Source organism: Budorcas taxicolor, chromosome 5, assembly GCF_023091745.1.
Source record: "Budorcas taxicolor isolate Tak-1 chromosome 5, Takin1.1, whole genome shotgun sequence".
Lineage (NCBI taxonomy): Eukaryota > Metazoa > Chordata > Mammalia > Artiodactyla > Bovidae > Budorcas > Budorcas taxicolor.
The window spans coordinates 32050496-32073141 of NC_068914.1; the positions used below are offsets into that span (position 1 = coordinate 32050496).

Sequence of the window (22646 nt, forward strand, 5' to 3'; positions counted from 1 at the left end):
CAGCTCAGTGGAGGTAGAGGACGGCTGGAAGCTCACAGGGTCCTCCCAGTGGGCAAGGGTGCACTAGCCCCAGGGGCCCTGCACCCTTTGTCCCCCCCATCCCTTCCCCAGTTGCCCTAGACCAGAGGCTACCCACAAGCTCCCTGGAACGGCTGCCTCTCTGGCCCTGCTGCCACACGGAGAACCTCACCGGGATCTTGAAGGTGTCCACCGAGACCTGGTTCTCCATGGAGTCCAGAGAGGGCCGGCGGGCGCCAGACGAGGAGTAGCTGACCGGGAAGGCTTGGGCGGGTCGGCGGAAGGTCATCTCGGCCGAGGCAATGGGCGGCTTGTGGGCGTTCTTGTGGTAGCGGTGGATGCAGAAGGTGGACAGGAGCACAGATACGATGAAGGAGAAGAGCACGGCCGCCGTGATCACTGTGCGGCAGAGCTCATCACACAGGGAGTCTGCAAGTAGGCGGGGGCCGTGAGAGAAGACACCCCAGGAAGGGGACCCTCAACACCCCACAGAGCCACACCTGTGACAGCCAAGAAGTGGCTGCTGTGACCGACTGTGAGCTGCCTGCCAACCCTCTGGACCCGTGGCAGGTACTGTTCTGTTATGTTTTTGCTACAGGAGACTGTTATTGCCCTTTTCTGGAAGGAATGAGCATTTATAAGCAGCCTGCCTGAGGTCACACACCAGAAGTTGTGCACCCCTGCACCCCACCCCCACCCCCACCCTAGAACGCTGCACTGAAGCCAGAGGCCCAGGGGCCCTCAGGGTGGGAGGAGAAGCTCTTCTCCTGCGCTCCTAATATCTTCTGTTATTTTATGTTCAATATATAGTGGAGAGGAAAAACAAGTAGCCCAGGATCTGGGCCATCCCAATGACCACTCAAATGCCAGAAAAGCTCCCCATGTGTTCAGTGGGGCCCCCCTGTTCTAGAAGAAGCACCTGGAGGGTGCTGGGAGGGGGAACCCAGCTGCCCAATGCCACAGGCCCAGGAAAGGCTCTACACAGGGACAGTCTGAGGAGATGCTGAGTTCTTTGGTGGAAGAACTAATTTTTCAGTCCAATCTTTATTATAGAACTTGAGGCCAGGGAATGCTTTGGTGGTCCAGTGGTTAGGACAGGGAGCTTTCACTGCCATGGCCAAGATTCAATCCTTGGTTCGGGAACTAAGAACCCACAGGCCTTGCAAAAAAAAAAAAAAAAAAAAAAAAGGAACTTCGGGCCACAAGGCGGTCTTAGTAGCCCTGAGCCAGCTCCTTGTCGGCACACATGGGGGACCCGAGACTCCAGGGAAGAAGTTCCAGGTATCTCTTCTTCCTGCAATCGTCTCCCTCGCTCCCTGGAGGCTCAGGGAGGCATCGGGATCCCAGCCAGCTGTGCCCCGCCCCCCCCCACCCCAGCACCGCAACGCACCCTGGCTGTCCTCCGGCTCGCAGAAGCACTTCTTCTCCTCAGGGAAGCAGTTGCAAACACCGAAGCCAGCTTTAATCCCCCGGCGTTCCCCAGGCTCGTGCCCACCGACGATGCTGCCGCCCCCTGAGGACAGACACCACCCACTCAGCAGCCCACTCTCAGCCTGCAGGGGGGCCTGGCCAGCCAGGACCACCAGACAGGATCATGAGAGGCCCCTCCCCACCTGATGTCAGCACTCTCAGGCCCAGGGAGCACAGTGAGCTCAGAAGTCTGGGTCACCTGGGCAGGAGCCTCAGCATGCATGCGTGTGTGCTAAGTCACTTCAGTCATGTCAACTCTTTGCAACACTATGGACTGTAGCCCACCAAGCTCCTCTGCCCATGAGATTCTCCAGGCAGAAATACCGAGTGGGTCACCAGGCCCTTCTTCAGGGGATCTTCCAAATCCAGGGATCAAACCCGCGCATCTCCTGCGTTGGCAGGTGGGTTTCCTTACCACCAGCACCATCTAGGAAGCCCCAGTCGCAGCATGATGGGCCCCCAAACCAGCTCCCTGGCCGCATCGGGCAAGAGGAGGAACCCCTAGGCTGCTCTGGGCCCTGGCCAAGGTCCACACTTGGTTACTTTTCAGAAGCAGAAAAGGGGTAGCAGGGGCAGCTGGGAGTCCGCAAAACGGGGACAGGGAGTAGTGCCCCATGAGTTGGCCAGGGCAACACTGGAGAGTGTGGGTCAAGCCAGCAAGCTCTAGTTTGGGGGGAGGAGCACCTTTATTCAAACAAAATGTTAGGAAAGGGCTCGACACTCAAAACCCAGGAACTCGGCTGGTCTGGCTGAAGTCCAGGTGAGAGTGGTTACTGCCCGCCTCCCCTCCCATCCAGGCTCCTGCTTGCTCAGGTTCACCATGCAGGCTCATCAGGCTGCTTACGGAGGCAGTCCTGGGGGCAGATGTTGGGGTCTCTGCTCTCCACGGCATCACAGTGGCCATCGGGGCAGGTCCTGATGCTGGGGGAGCAGGTGGAGAAGTTCCTGGTGATCCCTACAACACAGAGCGGGCAGGTATGACCACAAGGGAGCAGCTGCCCTGTCGGACTGCAGAGCCAGGAGGATCGCACCCCAGGGCCTTCCAGGTCAACCCTGTACCCCACCCCATCCCCTGCAAGGAAGAGCAAACTGAGATCTGAGCAGAGAAGAACCACACACAGAGCCCCACCAGCGGGGCATCCCTGAGGTGCAGGGCAGCCAGGATGGTGAGGGCCGGAGGAGCCAGGCAGTCCCAGAGCTGTGCCAGGCTCACATCAGAGAGGCCAGAAGAGGCTGGGACCCTCTCCAGGCCGCACTGTGGGTGGGACCCTCAGACTGGAGCGCCCAGCTGGCAGCCAGCCACTGTCCACACCCAAGCCTGCCCAGGTCCCTCCTATTTGGGTCCACGTCCCCTGGGCTGGGACTTCATGGATAGAGCCTCTCTGAAGACCATTTTGGATATTTTGAATTACTTTAAGGTTTGTGTTTTCATGGAGTAAAGCCAACTATAAATGACATGTCAACAGTGTAGCCTACCTTAATTCCTCCACTTCTTGGATGCACAGAAATATTACCAAGAGATCTTCGAAAAGGGTCTGTGAACTATGTGTCTAAAAGCATTGGGTGAATGGGGGGAAGAGTGGGAAGAAGGGATAGTCAGGGAGTCTGGGATACACATGTACACACACTATATTTAAAATAACCAACAAGAACCTACTGTATGGCACATGGAACTCTGCTCAATATTCCAAAAAAACCTCAATGGAAAAAAATTTGAAAAAGAATAAATACATGTATATGTATAAGTGAATCACTGTGCTGTACACTGGAAACTAACACAGCATTGGTCATCAACTATGCTCCAATATAACATAAAAAGTTCAAAAAAAAAGGCATTGGGTGAATACAGTGGCTCAGATAGTAAAGAGTCTGCCTGCAATGCTGGAGACCTGGGTTCGATCTCTGGCTTGGGACGATCCCTGGAGAAGGAACTGGCTACCACTCCAGCATTCTTGTCAGAAAATTCCATGGACAGAGGAGCCTGGCGGACTGTAGTCCACGGAGTCGCAAACAGTCAGACCCGAGTGAGGGACTAACGCTTTTACTTTCACATTCACGTTTGCATGTGTATTTGTGTGTTTCCGGGTAGAGAAATGGATACATACATGTTAATTACCATCTGGTTTGGGCACCAATCCAGAAATTCAGAATTTTAGAATAACGTAAAAAGAAAACACACACATCTCAACTTTGGTCCCAACCTTCTCAAGTCTAGAGCAAGGTTAGCCTCAGGCGCCTGTGACCCCATCTGTGATAGACAGTTGGAAAGTTCCCTGCTCCCTGCGCCCGTGACCACCGTCTCCTGGCATCAGGGGCCACGGCAGGGACCAAGCACAGGGGGAGACTCGATGGGCAGGGGTGGGAGGTGGCGCAGAGGCTGGCAGGGCCCGCCCGCACAGACCCCACTCCCACTCAGCCCGCATCACGCTCCCCACCGCCCGGCTCCGCCCAGGGCCTACCTTTGCCGTCTCCCTGCCTCCACTCGCACCTGCCCGTCAGAGAGCCCAGGCCGCCGCATTCCTCACATTCGGGCCGCCTCTTGCTGACCGCGCAGGACAGGGGGCAGCCAGGCTCCTCAGGCACGTCTAGGGGTGGCAGAAAGCAGTCCCAGGGGGCCAGCCTGCCACGGGCACCCATGGGTGCAGGCAGCACTGGCTGAGCTGTCCCCACGAGTTGAGCCCAGAGGGGAGGCAGTCACTAAGCTCTGCGGGCGTGGGGTGGTGAAAGGGCTGCTGGGGGACAGGGTGGCATCACAGTCACTCAGTGGGGGCAGCTAGGGGGCTGAGTATGGAGAGGGGATGGGAAGTGGCCAGACTCAGCCAGGGACACACAGGACACCCAGTTAAACTTGAACTTCAGAGAACAGTGAATACCTGCTTTGTGTAAACAAAGCCCTAATACCACAGAGACGTAGGAGAGTTTGTCTTCTAACACGCTGCAAAGGCTACATGAGACATACGTACTCCATGAGAACTGCTCTTTGTTTACCTGAAATTCACAGCCTGAGTCCTATAGTACCCGGCGGCCCTAAAACAAGTGCGCAGGTAGGGCCTGCTGACAGGGCGATGGGCAGCAGGGGCCACCCACACGCTGTCACTCTGCACTGAACTGTGTCACACCCCGCCTCGTCATCCTTCCAGTGCAGGTGTGTGCTGTTTTCTCATCTTACAGAGGAGGCGGCTCAAGGAAGCCCACCAGTCAGCGACGGGGTACAGGACCACACCCTTCTACAGGAACAGCCCAAGGCTCTGCCACGCCCCGTCCACCCTGACCCTTCCCGCAGCCCGGGCACTCACACATCCCTTCCACGCTAACGAGCAGCGGGGCCTGGGCTTGCTGGCGGGTTGGTTTCTCGGCGGCCACCACCGTGTACTGGAGCTGGGCACACTCGGGCCGCTGCAGGGCCTCCGTGTCATTCACAAACAGGGTCCCCGAGGTGTCCTCAGCCGAGGTGACCATCCCCAGGGCGCTGCAGTTGGCGCTGGAGGGCTGCAGCCTGTATTGCACTTGGACGCCGCTCAACTCCTGGCAGTTTTCCACGCAGACTTTCCCGATCTAGGCATGGGATCAGGGAACCCTTAGCTGGGTGGCTGGACCACCTGGGACAGTGGCTGGAGGGACTCCGTGCCAGCTTGAGTCCCAGGACAGTTTCCCACTCAGCCCAGAGATTGCGGCCCCCAATCTCCCCATCCTCCAGGCCCCTGGAGTCTGTAGACCCATCTGCCTGGCTGGCCTGGCCCTGCCCAGGCCATGACACCACCCTTCATCCCAGTTCCTGGGAGCCGGAGGTGGAAAGAACACAGGGTTCCGGGCTTCGGTTTAGGGACTGGCCCTCCAGGGAGGCGCTTGCTGGCTTGCCCGGCTCACTCCTCACTTGCTCCCTCATTCAGGCACAAAGGCAGCCTGGATGCCTCCCACACACCTCCCTCTCCTCTGCGCAGGCCCGTCGTGCTCTGGGGACCACTAGGGTCCATCCTTAGTGTCCTGTCTGGGTCTCCTGCCTGGTCAGCCAGAGCACGGCACCTGGGCCACAGTTCACACAGCAGGGTTACTGTCCCACCCGGGACCTGGAGCCTCCTAAGACTTGGGCCAGAACCCCGGGGAGAGAAGGGATACTTCTCTAGGCATGCCTCATGGCCGCAGTGGTCACTGGGGCCTGGAACTCTCCTTTTCCCTCCCTCACCACCCAAGTTGGAGTTAGGGCTGCTGGGGCTTGAGATCAGAAGCTCTGACTAGTCAAGGCCAAGGGCTGGGGGACTGGCAGCAGGCACAGCGGCCCTTGCCTGCAGCTACAGGTCAGGCCCTTGCTCAGCCTTGCTCCGGCCCAGGGCAGAGCCAGGCTCCACCAAGCCCACTCCTGACACCACAACAAAACCACCTCCTGGGCTCTGAGCACTTCCTTGTGCACAGCGGGTTCACTTCCACTTTCTCCCATGATCCTCAAGATTGCCTGAGGTCACCACCTTCAATTATAATCATACTGGACTTATAATACTAAGGGGGGGCTGGTGAGAGACTGCAGTGTGTGTAAGGCCGGGATGGGACTCAGGTCCCTGCACCCTCCTGAGTCCAGGCCCAGGGAAAGACTTAGTGGGCAGGGCTGGGGGGGCATCGCAGAGGTTGGCAGGGCCCTCCCTCCCAGACGCCACTCCCACTCAGCCCTCATCACCCTCCCCACTGCCTGGCTCTGCTGACATACCCCTGGCAATGCCTGTGCCCGCCTCAGCCCGCCTGGACACCCCTCAGGCCCCTCTGCTTCATCACCTCTCACCCCTTGCCCTCTACCTCCAGGAAAGGCCTGGCAGGGGTGGCAAGTGGGGAGTCGGGCTGCGTCCAAGGGTGGGGCTCTTCTTGTGCTAGGTCCTGAGTGGCTGCCAGGAGTGGAGAGGGCACAGGAACCAACCACAGAAACTGGCAAAGCTGCTGTCCTATTTAGAAGATGACCCTAAATGGGACATGGCCACAGCTATGCCATTAGGAGAATGCAGTATGTTAAGTCATATGCTTGGCGTAACCGCAAGCAAACTTTAAAAAGTGCTTCAGAGAAACATTCTAGAAAGCACTGCACCAAAACGTTAGACACTGGCTGATATGAGGAAAAGAGATCGCTCCTGTCTATCCCTTAGATCCTTTTGGTGAATTCTTACTACTTTTCCTTTTTTTTTCCTACTACTAACCACTCTTTTCTGGTGACAAACGCAAAATAAGCTCTAGCAAACAGACTTGCAGGAAGGTAGAAAGTAGAAGCACTTCCTGTCTTTCCCTGCAGAGATCTCCACTAATGCCTGTGTTTGCACACTTCGAAATTTCCGGCAATGAAGACTTGGTTTTGAACATATGGAGCCATCTGAGACCAATACTTCTGCAAAGTACTTTTCCCACTTCATTCACCCGGAACGTCTTTCCAAGTTGGCACAGATTTACCTGGCACTGCTCTTTCATTAGCAAAAAATGTAAAAATGCTGAGAAGGGAGAGGCCAAAGAGGGGCCCACAAAGCCCACCAGCCCCTCTCACGACTGCTCCATTCTCCCACGGCCTTAGCCTCCCTGGCTCTGTGCCTGTTGCTCCCCAGGGAGCAACTCTGTGTGCTCAGGGAGGGGGTGCCCACACATGTCCCCCATGTGACCCCCCATCCTGGGGGTCGCTGCTCCTCCATTCCCCTCCCCAGGTTGGCAAGAGGCCAGGGGCTCACCTGGGCGAAGCGGTGGGCCCGCCTGCTCACCGAGAAGGAGTAGGCGCTGGGCAGGCGCAGGCTGACTGGCAGCACGGACACGTTGAAGTGGAGGAGGACGACACCCTCCCCCGGGCCCTGGAAGTCTGAGTCGTTGACCAGCACGGCCAGCTGCACAGCCCAGCTCTCCGAGATGGGGAGGCTCCGGTTGAGAACCAGCCCTGTGGGTGGAGGCATGTGATGATGGGCAGGGGCCCTGCCCAGGGTGGAGACCACTGCCCCACGCTGCTGCACATCTCCCCTGCAAAGCATTCCCTGGACACACGGGCATACGTGTGACAGCAGGTACTTCTACCCACACGGTATGCAGACAACAGACCTGGCAGGAGGCACTAAGGTTGAACTACTTTAAACATGAGTCACTGTGCTGAGCTGAACCCAGAAGACCCTCCTCAGCTAGGAGGTAACCTCAGCAAGGCGTGTGTGTGTGTGCACATGTATAAGAAAGATGCATGTCGGGGGCAAGCACACACAGGTAAAGACCCACCACCACCACCATCACCACCATCAAGGTCCCAGGAAGACTGTCCTGCCCCCTGAGAACTTCTTGCAACAGCACCAGCCTCCTGTGGACCCTCAGATTCCACAGCCTCAAGCACCCAGGAGCTTCCACACTCCTGAGCAGTCACCGTGTGCCAAGGCTAAGATCCGCATTTAGTAGAGCACAAAGGAGGCGAGGATCTCTCGGAGCACATGGAGTATGGAGTGAGTGTGCAGGGGCAAGGATGACATTTCCCCTCACACAGAACAGAGGTCATCAGAGGCTTGGTGAGGAAGGAGAAGGTGGAAAGGGGTAAAGGCACCAGTGATCCTGGGTTCCCCAGAAGCAGGTCCCCAAACAAGGATCCAAGCACAAGGGGCATATTTGAAAGGTGATCCTACAAAACACAGGCAGGAGGGCAGGTGAGGGAGGCGGGGAGGTTTGGTGTCCTGCAGATGAGCCCTGGGGGCACATGGTGCTTAGCCCTGAGGGCGAGCACGTTTCAGAAGCCAGACGGGACAGTCATCCCAGAACCCTTCAATTTGAGGGCACAGAGCTGCTACTGGACATCAGCTCCTGTTAGCGGAGAGTTGCTGGTTGGGTGTCAAGGATCCCTGAGCACTTGAGCACCTAGGAGGTGGCACAGCTGGTGCCAGGGGCCAGAGGGAGACAGGTGTTACAGTGAGCCCTGGCGTGGTCAGCACATGGTAGTGTGGTGGGGTCCTGGCAGGGTCAGCCTCGGCCTTGGGACAGTTCAGGGAGAAAGGACAGCCTGTAAACACCCACCAAGGTGGCCAAGGTGAGCCCAGCAGAGACAAAGGCTGGGAAGAAGGTTGGAAGGGGTGGCCACCTGGGTTGAGAGGGCCAGGATAGGTGTTGATGTGTGCAGGGTGCTGCCCTGCCCACGGAGAGCGGGCCGCCAGTTCCCAAGGGGGCCCTGTCAGGCCACACTGGTCCCCTCTTACTGTAGTCATGCACGGTTGCCCGCACAAAGCTGCCGTTGGCCTGGGCCAGGGTCTCATTGGGTGCGTGCTCCACTCGGAAGGTCCGGAGGGCCTTGGCGTCCCCAGACAGCAGCGTGTTCGTGTACCGTCTCAGGAGCTCCCCGGAGGCTGGCACCACGTCTGCATCGAAGACACGTAACGTGGCTACCACTGTGCCCTGCAAAGCATACGGGGGCCAGTCAGGGCCCCGAAAGCCAGAGCGCATAGCAGGGCACGTGCCCCACAGGTGGATCAGGTGTGTGCGGTCAGAGCTGGCTCCAGGGTCAGACTGACCAGGGTTTAAGCCGCAAGGGGCCCCCAGCCAGCATGCTTGTCACCGTTCCTGGGCCACTGCACCTCACCTCTGCAACAGGTGCGACGGCATCTCCAGACTTCCCGTGATTATGGGTTAGAGCAGACGCCCCGGTGCTCTGTGGAAGACCTCATTCAGGTCCCCACAGTGCAGAGCGGGCAGCCCGGCTCTCCTTCGAGGAAGCTGGGCCCCGCACAGTGGAGGAGTTAGCTCAGCATCATGGAGTGACAGACGACAGAGCTGGGACCTAAGCACAGCGTCCACCAGAATGCTCTCCTAAAGCTTCTTCTGTACCCCAGGCTGGATGGGGTCATGAGGGGGATTCTGAGTAAAGTCACAGGTCATCTCTGCTCTCACTACTGACCAGGCTCCACAGTGTCACCGTGGAGTTGCCCTCCCAGGCTCATGAGACACTTCCCTACGCCATGTGCTTTCCTCCTGCCCATCCATCCACCAAACTTGCTCCGGGGCGCCCCCAGAAGCAGGCAACCACCGGATATCCGACCCCGACCCTCCCCTTGCTCCCGCCAGCCTGTCGGCTGCAGGATAGCCCAGGGCCCAGCAGGTGGCAGTCACGCTCCGCCTGCGCGGGCCAGAGGAAGGCGGGGCCCCGATGCGCGCGGGGCTGCGCAGGGACATCCCTGTCAGATCCAAGGGCCCGTCTTCCTCCACTCCGGGGTACCTTCCCTGAACTCACTGGCCCTCCCTTGAGGGGCTGACAGCCCGAAGAAGGCAACGCCCTCCTGGCAGATGTCCTCTCGTCTCCTTGGGGCAGCGCGCCCCGCCTGTGCAGCAGCACAGTTGCGCCCCTCTGATGTGAGCCCTGCCGGTTGAGTCGGAGGCTGGGCACCCCTACCCCCAACCCCACCGGCACGCCAGCACCTCCCCTCGCCCGCCTCCCAGGGCAGGGGTCAGCTCGGTGCCAGTGGGGCTGGTCCTCTCTCCTCCTCAGCCGTCCTGGAAACCAAGAAAACCCCCACAGACAGGCTGATGGACAATGAAAGACGAATAGCTAGAGTGGTCAGCCACATAACTGGATGGCTAGGTGGACAGCTGAACACACCAAGAACAGATGACGCATGGAGGGACCCAGATGCCCAACAGAGAGGCGACAGACACTAGACGAGCACCAGACAAACGCATAGGCACCTCCTTCCGCTTGAACTCCACCACGGCGCTGGCGCTGTCGACGCCCCCGAGGAAGGTGGGAGCAGAGTCGTCCTCGTCGTACACGGTCACGGGGAAGGGCGCCATCACCTCCTCCTCGCGGGCGCCCACGCGAACCGTGCACGCGGCCACCAGCTCATACTTCTCCCGCTGCTCGCGGTCCAGGGCCCAGCGCGTGCTCACCTCCAGGCTGTCCGGATCGCAGCGGAAAGGCAGACTCTCACCTGAGCACCAAGCAGACCAGCAACCCCGGGATGACCCCGAGCTGCGGGGAGGGTGAGCTGCCTTCCTCAGGGGCCCACAGGAGAGGAGACAGAGCTGGGGTGCATGCTGGGCCTGGGCCGCGGCCCTTCTTCAGCTCCACACCAAGCACAGTTTGCAGTGAAGACTATGCTCTGAGCGTCACTGTGCCTGCAGTCTGCACCGGTGCTGATAGGGAAGAGCCGGGACCAGGAGGCCTGCCTCAGGTCCTCAGCCTGATCACCTAGGAGGGGCACACCCCTTCACACACCTTGCCTGCCTCCTCTGTGGCGAGGGCTGGCACCAGTCAGGCTGCAGGCCCAGAGATCCAGCTCCTAGTGTTTGCTGGTTTTCGAAAAATGTTAGCAATTTTCTTAACTATGGAAGCAAGACATGCTCATTTTAGAGAATGTGAGAAAAAAGCCACAATTCCACCACTTGAAAACCAACATGGGGGACGTTTGGTGTGATTTCATGCTAACACACACGTTTCTGACTGCCTGGTTTGGATCCCTGCCCTATACACCTGCAGGCTGTGAGGCCTGAGGCTGACGGCTCTGTCTCTTTGCGTTTCAGTTTCCTCGCCAGAAGATGAAGTGAAGTGAAAGTTGCTCAGTTGTGTCTGACTCTTTGAGACGCCATGGACTATACAGTCCATGGAATTCTCCAGGCCAGAATACTGGAGTGGGTAGCCGTTCCCTTCTCCGGGGCAGGGAGGAGGGTCTTTCCAACCCAGGGATCGAACCCAGGTCTCCTGCACTGCAGGAGGATTCTCTATCAGCTGAGCCACCAGGAAAGCCCCAGAAGATGAGATGCTGTGTTCGTCACCAGACACTGCTGTGAGTTCAATGACTCACTGCAACCTGGTGAGGGGACGACCAGTAATAACAACATACTCTTCAACCCAAGCCTGTCCTGGAATTGATCCTCCAGAAATGACCCAGAAAGGGGGAAAAGCGGGAGGCTTGAAGGTCAACAGTGACCACCCCATAGCCAACCTCAGGAGGGCTGTCAACTCCACTTGGTGGAAAAATCACATCAAAGCCACGTATTACACGTGGATTACACGTTTCCCTCTATTGCTTAAGGTTACAGAAACAGCTTTTATTTTTAAGTGAAAAAGGCTGCACACTAAACCATAAGCTTTGGGGACAATTTTGTACAAAGACATCCATCCCTGTCGCAGGATAAATGAAAGCACGCTGGGAGTGTGAGTGACTGCTTTCCTCACACTACTGAGGTTTCCTCGAACGTTATGACCATGTGTAGTGGGTGCCACCAACCTCGTGGGAATCCAGGCTTCATTTCCTAGCTGACCAGCGTAGTAAGTGTCCCCTTTAAGTCCCCTTTAAACTGTCTAAGGGCACCTCACTCATGGCGGCTCAGTTGCCTTCTCTCATCTCCACTCGAATCCAGGGCCCTTCCCCTACCCCATTCTCCATGTAGCCTCCCCAGGGCCATCGTATATTAGGACCATCTTGTGACAAGGTCCACTGTCCTTACAGCGGCCCAGGTGGAATCCTGGAACCATGCTTTGTCCCCTTGTGAATCTCTCAACACCCCACATTCAACTCCCCAGGAAATCTTGCTGGATCTTCCTGCAAAAACATGCCCAGAACCTGCCTGCTTCTTGTGGCCTAAAGGCTTCCACCCTCAACCCCAGTCCTCATCCTCTCAAACCACTCATCCTGCTTCCTCCAAACCACTCACCCCAAATCATTTCTCACACATCAGCCAGACTAACCTTTTAAAGGGAAGTTATATCCTGTCAATGACACCCTCCCCCGCAACCCTTGCAAATACCTTCTATGGCTCCCTAGTCCCCTCACCAGGAAGTCCTGCCCCCTCCCTTGAATTTTTCTGCCCTCAGCAGCCTCTGCCCTCCCCTCCAGCTACACTTCCCCCTTGGCACTTTCGAAGGAGCTCGCCCTGCTTGCTGGGCACCCTCCTTTACCTTGCTCCAGCCACCTGGCTTGGGACAGTGGTCTCCACCACTCTATGCCCTCTCAGCTTTACCTCCCACCTAGTCCCTTCAGAGGCCACCGAACGTCCTTAGCGCCTGTGTGGTCTCCACCTGCCACGGGCGGGGAAGGTCCAGACAGGTGGGATTTGGGCCTGAATTGTTCACTGTTTCATCCTTGGTCCTGAGAACCATGCCTGGCCTGTGGCCTGCATACATGAGATACACGTGGACCTCTGAATGAATGGATGATGGGGTGGTGCAGAGTCAACGTGGACAGCTCATGTAGAGGAACCGCAGCACTGTGCCTGGCACTCGGCAGGCATCGAGGAAGGCTCCATGCAGCTGGCACTCACCTCCCAGGAGCCTGTAGGCCACGCTGATGTTGGGGCAGAGGAACTGCACGGGCAGCAGGCGGAACTGGTGGAAGGTGCCGGGGGGCCTGTTCTCCCGGATGCGGAAGGACAGGCCTGACTCGGGGAAGCAGAGCTCCCGGGGTTTGAGGGCGCCACAAGCCGGGAAGGAGGCATTGATAACGGAGAAGTACACTCGGGCACAGCCCGGCCACTGGCACTCGGCCTCGCGAAGGGACGCGGGTGACAGGAAGACCCGGAGATAGACGGTAAGCAGTGGGAAGCCGCCGTCTGCAGAGAGACAAGTCAGGCCCCACCGGGGCGTCAGCCACACCTGCCTAGCTGGGACCTGAGTGGGGAGAGGGCAGAAGCTCGGGGCTGGTGCAAAGCCTAGTTCTCACCAAGGCCCACAGGGCTCTGCTGGGCATCCCACCCTGGCCCCCACCTCCTGCTTGCCCCCCTACGGCCCTGGACTTGGGATCTGGCAGCCTCAGGGGCCTGTGGCTCTGCTCCCTTGTCCTGGGGGTGCCTCACAGGCCCACCTCTCTGGTTATTCCAAGTTTCAGTTCAAATACCCTTCCTCAGAGAGGTGCCCTGAGCCCTGGGCCTAAGATGGAATGCTTCCCCAAGGCGGGCTCTTGGCACCTCAGGCGACCTCCCTTCCCTCCCTCACCCACTGCCCCAGGCACTTTCTTTCTTTTCTCACTTTTAAAAACACTACAGGGGTGGGATTGGGTGGCAGGCGGGAGAGAGGTTCAGGAGGGAGGGGACGTATGTATACCTGTGGCTGATTCATTGTGATGTATGGCAGAAGCCAACACAATATTGTAAAGTAATTATCCCTCAATTAAAAATAAATAGAAATAAAACACTTATTCTATTCTATTTTTGCCTGTGCTGCTGCTTGTGGGATCTTAGTTCCCTGACCAGGGACTGAACCCAGGACGTCAACAAGGAACGTGCAGAGTCCTAACCACTGGACCCCCAGGGAATACCATGCCACCCCTGCAGAGACACAGACTTCCCCAGCACCTTGAGAGGGGATTTCTGACAAGTTCCATCATGGAGGCACTATAGCAAACCCCTCCAACCTGTCTGGATCTCAGCTGGGGCAGGGGCTCTTCCTGGGCCTTCTATCTCAGCCCTAGGGAAGTCTCCCCGCCTCACATCTGCTCCTCCCATATTCATCAGTCCTCGCTTCTCCCTAGCCTGTCCTCTGTTGCTCCAGTTCCCTGCTGTGGTTAATAATTCTCCATATAAAATTTCTCTGTTCTAATTACCATGAGTTCTCTCCTGACTAGAGCTGGCAGGTGCATGAGGACAGAACACGCCTCCTATGAAACTCAGACCCTCGGCAAATTCCACTCTGGCAGTACTGTTCACAGCACAGTGCCTGGCTCTCAGCACTCACAGGAGTTCAGGGCTGGCGTGAGGGTCCAGGGAGGCCCTGTCTGCGGAGCAGGAGGTGGGGTTGTGATCACCATTTGGTGCCACAAGGCAGCACTCTGCTCCACAAACACCCTCCTCCCAGTGCCAGGGCCGCACGTGGGCTTCACTCCAGCCTGGACCCCTGCTCTGAGCAGCCAGCCAGACCTTCCTCCTGTCCACTTTCCTCCCTGGCACCAGGCCCCAGTCCTCACCAGGTGCCAAGGACAGCCTGCTGCTGACGGCAAGGTGGGTTCTCTGTGCAAACAGCTGCTTCTCCACCAAGTTCCAGACCATCCGCTAAATCAACATCTTGGGACTTTTCTAGCCTTTCTTAACTCTTCTCTCACGACCCCACATCTCTGTTAATCCAACTGGAAAAGACATTTGGAGCCAGCATGGAGTGAGCCCCTCAAGTCCTACACATAAGTTCTCCAAAATCCCAACAGCCTCAGAAGGCCTGAGAGTCCTCAGTGGTCCTCAAGCTCATCCTGGCTCCCTCACGGGCTGAACAAAGAAGACAGGCCAGCGCCACCTCACTCCCTAGGAGCTGTGTGATGGGCGCTAAGGAGGGACAAGGAGAGGGCGGGGCGGGGCGTGGGCAGTGAGGCGTGTGGGGGTGGGGTCAGGGCCCCCCCTTACTGCGGATGTTGAGCTTCTCCCAGGAGCTGTGGTCCAGGCTCTGGTTAAGGTAGAGAAGCCCCGTGTCCTCCTGGATGCGGACCCAGTCGTTCTCGTGCAGCCGCGTGCGGTAGGCGCCATAGAGGTGCTGGCCCAGGCGGAAGCTGGGCACCTCCTCCGGCACATCCCGCAGGGCGTGGACATAGAGCAGGGGCGTGCCGGCTGGCTGGTCCACGTACAGCTTCTCCCAGTAAGCGTCCCTGGAGAAGTAGAGTCCCAGCGGGGCTGTGGGAGGCAGGGAAACACGTGAGGGAGGGAGGGAGGGATGACCACGGTGATCGAGCCGGCAAAGCCCAGCAGCCCTCCCAGGCAGATCAGCTTTCCCAGCGGCTTGACTTCACATTTTAGTAATAGCTTCCTTGTGGGCCAAAAGAGAAAACCTTACTAATTTAAAATTCTGATCTAAGTAGGTCTTTCTCGTCTGTAGTCCTAAGAACATCAACACACAGTTATCAGTAGAGCTAAACACTAGCTGCAAATACACTGCTTTAAAACAGAAAAAGGAGGAAGTGAGGAAGCATGAACAGTTACAAAATCATCCTCAATTACCCAAGATACATAAGCAGGTAAACCACTCGGCTTTCACCCAGGCTTCTGCACAAATCACCTGGAGCCAGAGTTTTCAAGTGTACAAGACGCTGCCAGACAAGCAGAGCAGGCAGGGGTCCCCAAAGATGAACTAGGGCACTTTATAAGTAACAACGTGTGTGCACGCTAAGTTGCTTCAGTTGTGTCTGACTCTTTGTAACCCTATGCACTATAGCCCTCCAGGTTCCTCTGCCCTTGGAATTCTCCAGACAAGAATACTGGCGTGGGCTGCCACACCCTCCTCTAAGAGATCTTACTGACCCAGGGATCGAACTCGCATCGCTTACACCTCCTGCATTGGCAGGTGGGTTCTTCACCACTTGTGCCACTTGGGAAGCCCCTATAAGTAACAAAATATTCACCTGAAGTCACACACACTTCTACCATAGTACCGAAAAATTCCACTCCATCTATCTGAGAAAAATGAAAACATATGTCCGTCAAGTGATTTGTTCACAAGTGCTGGGGTTATTCACAGAGCCAAGAACTGGAAAGAACCCAGATGTTCTCCAGCAGGTGATTAGATAACAAATCTCGGTCCATCATACCACGGAACCCTGTGCAGTCAGGACGGGGCACAAACTATTGATACACACGACAGCCTGGACACATCTCATATACATCCTGCCAAGTGGAAGGAGCAGCACAAAAGAATCACATGGCGCCGTTCCAGCCTGATTTTAGGCGACAGAAAATCACTCCTGGGTGTTCACAGGAAGGACTGATGCTAAAGCTGAAACTGCAATACTTTGGCCACCTCATGCAAAGAGTTGACTCATTGGAAAAGACTGATACTGGGAGGGATTGGGGGCAGGAGGAGAAGGGGACGACAGAGGATGAGATGGCTGGATGGCATCACCGACTTGATGGACATGAGTTTGAGTGAACTCCGGGAGTTGGTGATGGACAGGGAGACCTGGCGTGCTGCAATTCATGGGGTCACAAAGAGCGACTGAACTGAACTGAACTGAATTGAACCAGTTGGGGGTGGGGGAGGCAACAGACTAGAAAAGCAGGGGGCACATTTTGGGAAACATATAGGTTTCATATCCTGATGGGGTCACACAGGCACATCCATTTGTCAACAACATACAGCCAAGATTTCTGCGTTTCAACCTGTGTAAATGTGGCCTAAATCCATCACCAAGGGGCTGTGAGTAGAGCTGTAAAATGCCAAGGGGAAGAGGGATGCTGACCATGGCCACGCTGGGTGAACCCATGGAGCGCTCAGCCTATTACTCTCTTGACTTGGTGTATGTTCAACATTTTGCATCATGAAAAGTTATTTTTAAATAGTAAGAAGTTTTGAAAAGATGGGTAAATGGGCAGGCGATGCTTAAAAAAACCATTGAGAACCTGCCAATATCTCTACAAAGCACAAAAAATACTACCGCACAAAACAAACATGAGAAACACTGTACTTGTGTGTAAGTACGAGTTCTCTTTTCAATTTGTTTCCACCTACATTCCGCTTCTCCTGCAGCCACCAGGGTGAGTGGTTGGTCCGCTCCGCACAGTGGAAGACACCCTGGGGCTGCCTGGGTCCTTGAAGACACACTTGTGTGTGGGAAACAAGTGCCAAGTGGAGTCAGGTGAGGAGAACAGGTTAAGACCTTTGGGATCGAAACAGTAGGAAAGCTGGAAGGTTGACAGCACTGTGCCAGGTCTCCCAAGGATGACTTCAAAGGCAGCCCGGCTGGGAACGCCAACTTGGAGGGAACTGTGCATTGATTGCGTCCCACCCACCCAGAGTGGGTGCTGCTCTGGCAGACAGGCCTGGGCCACGGAGCCAGCAGGAAAGGGAGGGAACAGGAAGAGAAACAGAGGGAGAGAGAGGGAAGGAGGGAAAAGACAAAGGAGGGTAAGGAGTAAGGGGGAGACGATGGAGGAGAGAGATGTCCGGCCAGTAGCCAAAGGCGTGGCCCTGCATACCTGGCACTAAAGACAGAGATGGAAGGAGGGGGCTGCAGGCACAGCGCTGACCTATCAGACCTTTGGAAAACTGCTCCCTAGGAGTGCTGTCCCTGGAGTGGGACCCAGAATCACTGGGCCTCTGCAGGTGAGGTACTGGGAAGGGCAGCTGAACTCCAAGGAGCTGGCCCTGTGCTCAAGTCGGGCTCTGCACTGTGGCCTTCCTGCCCCACCGCCTCTTGGAGGAGGGGATCCACCCAGAGCATCATGCTGCCTGCCATCCAAGGGGGTGGCAGTTCCAGGAGCCCCAGGAAGAAGTCACCCTGAGGAACTCTGGGGAGGGAGCGCTGAGACCTGACTTCCCCTGCCAATGGTCTCACTGGTAGAGACCACGACAGGAGCCGCCCACACGTGGCTGGATGCCACCCTCCTGTCCCACAGCCTCCCGACTGGCCACGAGGACATGGGCTGCCTCTCGGATGCACTCAGGGTGCTCCTTTCTTTGGGATTTAGTAGCCAACCCTAGCAGGGACGGCTGGCAGCTCAGAGAACTGTGTCAGCCCTAAATGGCCTCAAGACTGGCCTTGTCCAGGCTTCTGTGAAAGGGCAGCCAATGGCATCAGCTCAGAGCAGGCCTTTTGCAAGCTGGGCAGAGTGACGGGCTGCAGCTGACAGATCCTCCTGCACAGCTAGGATTCACTGCACTGGCTCGCGCTTCCTGAGAAGGACATAGTTTGGGGTCCCAAGAGGACCCTAAGGCACTGCTCATCACTGCTCTTGTGACAAAGGCAGGAGTGCCCCTGTGGTGTTTCCTCAGCCAACGGGAGGGAAGGGGCAGCCGCAGAGGGGCTCCCTGGTGGGGCTTGGCTGCCACTGCCCACCTGTAGTGCACTGGAGCCCCACTGCGCTGCCTGGTAGAGTAATAACCCTGGGCCTGCCCTCCTCACAGAAATCAGAAGGGCTCCCAGCCCAGAGCGGCCCCCTGTCCCGCCCCAGTAAGGCCAGGTCTGGGAAGGCAAAGTGGGGGTCAACACCAGACCCAGGCCTGCTGCCCCAAGACAAGTGCCTGATTCATAAGCAGCAGCCTGGCTTCCTTTCCCTCCAACACTCCATGAAGGTTGCAAGTCAGAGGGTCTTGGGGGAGCTCTGGGGTGGGCTGTGGGGGGCTGGGGAAGGGGCTGGGAAGACGATGCTCATGGCCCCATGGACAGGAAGAGGAGTGGCTTGCTTTTCCCTCCACTGCCACCTTCTCCAGAGGACCTGGCCCACCGCATCCGCTGACCTCGCCTCTCAAAGGTACAGAGTGGGGTGAGCCTGGCCAGGTGGACCCACACAGCGCAAGGCCAGGCCCCGTGCACACGGTGACCCTCCGTTTTCTTTGCACCCTCAGACAGAGCTGCTGATGGGATCACTGCTTTGCAAGCAGCCACTAGGGCAGGACAGGAAGAAAGTTGTTTGTATGCTCGAGGGCACACGCATAGCCAGCCAGGGGATTGGGATTCGGATGGCCGTCTTTCCAGCGGCACAGACCTCACCGGCCTGCTCAACCCCATGTCACACAGTCCGGAACCCACGGTTACTGTGCTCACCCTCCACCCCCACCCCAAGCCCTGAGTGGTGACCGCGAGTCAGGGACGCTGGCCTGCAGTAGAAAGCAATCCCTGAGGGCACACCATCTCTCGGGAAGCTTGACTTTCTGGCCACAAAGAGAATGAGAGATTTCCCAGTGGCTTGACAGGGTGGTGGCCTGGTGGCAGTCCAGGCTCGTGACACCATGCTGGGTGGGAAGGGGGCTCTGCTGGGGCCGGGCTCGCAGCCTCTTCCTCATCCTGGCAGAAAGGTGAGCACCAACCACTAGCGATCTGAGATGCTGCCTGCAAGGCCCCAACAGAGCTGCAGCAGACTCAGCTGGTGGGGAGCGGGGAAGCCCAGGGTGGGTGTGGGTGGGTCCCCCAGATGGCCCGCAGCCGAGGGCAGCCTGTGTCTCCCAGCCTGCCTGGCCACCAGCTCTCCTTGGTGTGCCAGAGCCCTCCGTGGAGAAGTGAGGTCTGCATTCTGCTCCCCGGAGCAAGGATGCTGTGGGAAGCCTGCACTCACATCAGCAGAGTATCACGACTTCTGCCTCCTTATTCTCTCAGGATATAACCCCTGTGGCCTTGGTCAGCTATGCAAGAACCGGCGGCCCTGGGAGCCACCCGTTGGGGGGCCTTGCAGATGGGTCTTCTAAGCGGGGTGAGATGCTCACTCCACCTGCCAGGTAGCGAGGAGCAGACCCAGAATGGGGCTCCTCCCTTTGGGCCCCCTTGAGCACATGTACTTTCAATGGTCGGGGGGCTGGGAGGTGCCTGAGCTCCAGGGAGCCCCCACCTCTGAGCTGGTCCAGTCCCCAGCATACAGATCTCACGTGCAGGATGACAGCACTGCCTGCTCTCATCTCTTGAGCCAGGTCCTACGGGATCCATGTGGGGCCTGGTTTGTTGCTGCCAAAAGGGATTTGTGGGTTGGGCGTTGATTGTGAACAGAAACGGTCTTAAATGCACTTAAAAATGCTTCCCAGGTGGTCCCTGCTCAGGGCATGGCCGCCTTAATGCTCTTCCTTGTCACAGACACTTTTAGATGGAAAAACACATGGTCCAAGTCAGGGAATGAGGGTGTGGGTGCAGGCAGGGCTGGCCTCAGGTGGGTGTAGCCTGGGAAGACCACAGGTCCCCATGCTTGGTTTAATGCTCTCCTGTTGTTGTCCTAAAATAACTCATAATTCTAGAACAATCTGCATGCCACGCTGGGCCCCACAAATGATGGGGCAACCCCAGGGGGTGCAGGATAAGAGCCCGGAATGGGCCATCAGAGGTGTCCAGTTTCCTGGGCTGTGCAGCCTTTGTAGAGTTCTGGCCTCCTCTGGGCCTTGCTTTCTCTGACTGTGAACAAGAGAAGGGCAGGCTGGGGAGAGAAGGAGCTGGGGCAGGTGCAGACAGGCCTCACCTTTGCACAGGTACACGCGGTATGAAGTTTTCACTTCCAATTTATAATCACTGGGCAAACCCCTTCACTGCCCCATTAAACAGGTAAGAACGCAGAGGCTGGGAGGTAGGTGAGAAGCCTTCCCAAGAGCAAACAGCTGGAGGCTGGGCATCTTGGGGTTTGGTACGATGACTAACAAAGTGGCGATGAGACTCAGGGCCAGAGCAGACACCAGCCCCTCCAGGAAGCCCCAGGCCCCACCAGCTGACCACCCCTCCCTGCTGGCACTGTTTTGCCAGGAAGGGCTTCTTGACCAACCTCTGATGATAGTCTCCCCTGGAACGTGAGGCAGGTTGACACAGCAGGACTTGCAAAACCTGTCCCACCCACGCCTTCTACCCCTGAATGCTGCTGAGTGACAGGGTCCTCCCCCCACACCTGGTCTCATGTTTCTGCCTCGACAGGGGTGGCCAGCACCACCTGAGGTTCTGGCCCCTTAAGTTGCTCTGGCATCACACCAAGGAGTGAGGAGCTGGGCTTTGCTCTCACAGGAGCAGGGAGGGGTCCCACACTGCTCATGACATACCTGCCAGAGGCCCAGGTTGCCGCTTGCATTCGCAGAGACCCCAGGCCCCCTTCATGGCCTGTGTGCGTATGTGAGTGAGTATGTATGCACAAGTATGCAGCAGGAAAGAAAGACAAGCACATGGGCCCAAGATCCCATCTGCTCCCACCCTGCCCCACCCCTGCCGGAGAAGATGTGCAGCTAATGCTCAGTGGGGACCACGGGCTGTCCTGCTCCAGGCAGGGCCTCCTCCAGCATCTTTACAAGTAAAGCCAGCAGGCATGGATGGTCTCATTCAGCGCACGCAGTCACCAGCCTTTTGGGATTCTGGAAAGGCAGTCTTCAATGTCCCACACCTGGCTGGATGTGTCATTTACTCACATTTGTATGCAGAGAGAAGCAGGCCCAAGTCTCTACTTCACTTTCACTCATTCAACCGTCCACAAGCTCAGTGCCATGTGAACGCTCACGTGCACTCCTACGCACACCCATCACACTCGCACACATTCTCAGACCTACACAGATGCTGTGAGCCCCCTCCTGTGCGGCGGAGGACCATGCAGGTGGACGAGGGTTTCTGGTTGTCATCCCTCACTTCTGCAGCACAGGGTGTGGGGACATCCTGCATGCTCCTCCTCAGTCCATGCCAAATGCACACAGCCCCTTGGCGCTAGCGTAGCCCACGCCCTTGCCCCGCGATCACCTCCCATAGCCCCCAGATGCACCCATTGCCAGCCTCTGCGCACCAGCCGCAGCTCCCCCGTGTACTGGAGGGTCACCTCCCGCTGGCCGCGAGGCTGCAGACCAGTCCTGGCCCCTGCAACCCAGCCGACTTCTCAACATGCAGTGAGCTGTGACCCCACTCTGGGGAGGGAGCCCCTTCCCCGAGCTCCCGCCCTCCGCCTCGGGGAGGCCCACAGAGCTCTCTTACACTCATCACTGCCCATCAACTCTTATGTTAACCCCCTCTGGTCCAGTCGCTGTGTGGGTGTCTCTGGACTGGACCCAGACTGATACACACATCTGTCTTCCACTTAGCATCTCACATGCACGTTCTCTCACACTGTTGCAGACCCACCCCCACCTCCCCCATCCTCTTGCTCATTTAGTGAGACAGACCGAGCCTAACCAGCCCTGAATGCAGGCTCACCTCACCAGTGCCCCCTGGTCAGCCCTGGCCACGAGGGGTCATGCACAGCTTCCCTGAGGTTCCTTCGACCTCCTTGCTACCCTCGACAGAGGATGTGCTGCCAGTCTGACCATACCAGCCCAGATCCAGGCAGGTGCTTCCTAACTGGGCACCCTTGACTAATCAGAGTGAGTGGCAGTCACCGTGGTCATCCTACACAAGGCCCCGGACAACGAATGTCCTAGGACTGCAATGTAAAAGCCAGAATTGGGGGCTCTCAAGAGAAAAACGCATGGGGAGATGGTCTGATCTAAGACCTGAGAGGGGGGACAACACTGCTCACATCTGTGTGCAAAGCAGTACCTTCCTGCAAAATCCACTCACCGGGCAGCCCTGCTCCTGCCTGCGACGAGCACCAGATCCTGCAGATGACAGCTTTATTATGGTCCAGCACAATCTCCTTAACAGACGGTTTCCTAATGCCATCATCTTCACCGGGAACAGGAAGCAGGCTTCATGGACTCCTCCCAAGGGAAGGCCCCTCTCCCTGAGGGCCAGCTGTCCCTGTGGGGGGTCCCCCCCAGCCCCACCGCCCAGACAACAACTTTTGGCACCATTACCCTCTCCTCGCCCGCCCCACGCCCCTCCTCTCATATCCTGTTCACGTTT

General features: G+C 57.3%; 1 protein-coding gene across 2 annotated transcripts in view; it reads right to left on the reverse strand.

Annotated features, from left to right (window-relative positions):
* The window catches only part of RET (ret proto-oncogene), a 52933-nt gene that overhangs the window by 15234 nt on the left and 15053 nt on the right, over positions 1 to 22646 (reverse strand). For both annotated transcript variants that reach the window (XM_052641348.1, XM_052641350.1), the window contains exons 2-11: positions 14785 to 15048; positions 12721 to 13008; positions 10147 to 10388; positions 8667 to 8862; positions 7182 to 7381; positions 4785 to 5043; positions 3948 to 4073; positions 2333 to 2443; positions 1409 to 1531; positions 191 to 447 (exon numbers count right to left, since the gene is read on the reverse strand). In XM_052641348.1, the coding sequence (XP_052497308.1) occupies positions 191 to 447; positions 1409 to 1531; positions 2333 to 2443; positions 3948 to 4073; positions 4785 to 5043; positions 7182 to 7381; positions 8667 to 8862; positions 10147 to 10388; positions 12721 to 13008; positions 14785 to 15048 (2066 nt within the window). The remainder of the gene's footprint in view (positions 1 to 190; positions 448 to 1408; positions 1532 to 2332; positions 2444 to 3947; positions 4074 to 4784; positions 5044 to 7181; positions 7382 to 8666; positions 8863 to 10146; positions 10389 to 12720; positions 13009 to 14784; positions 15049 to 22646) is intronic.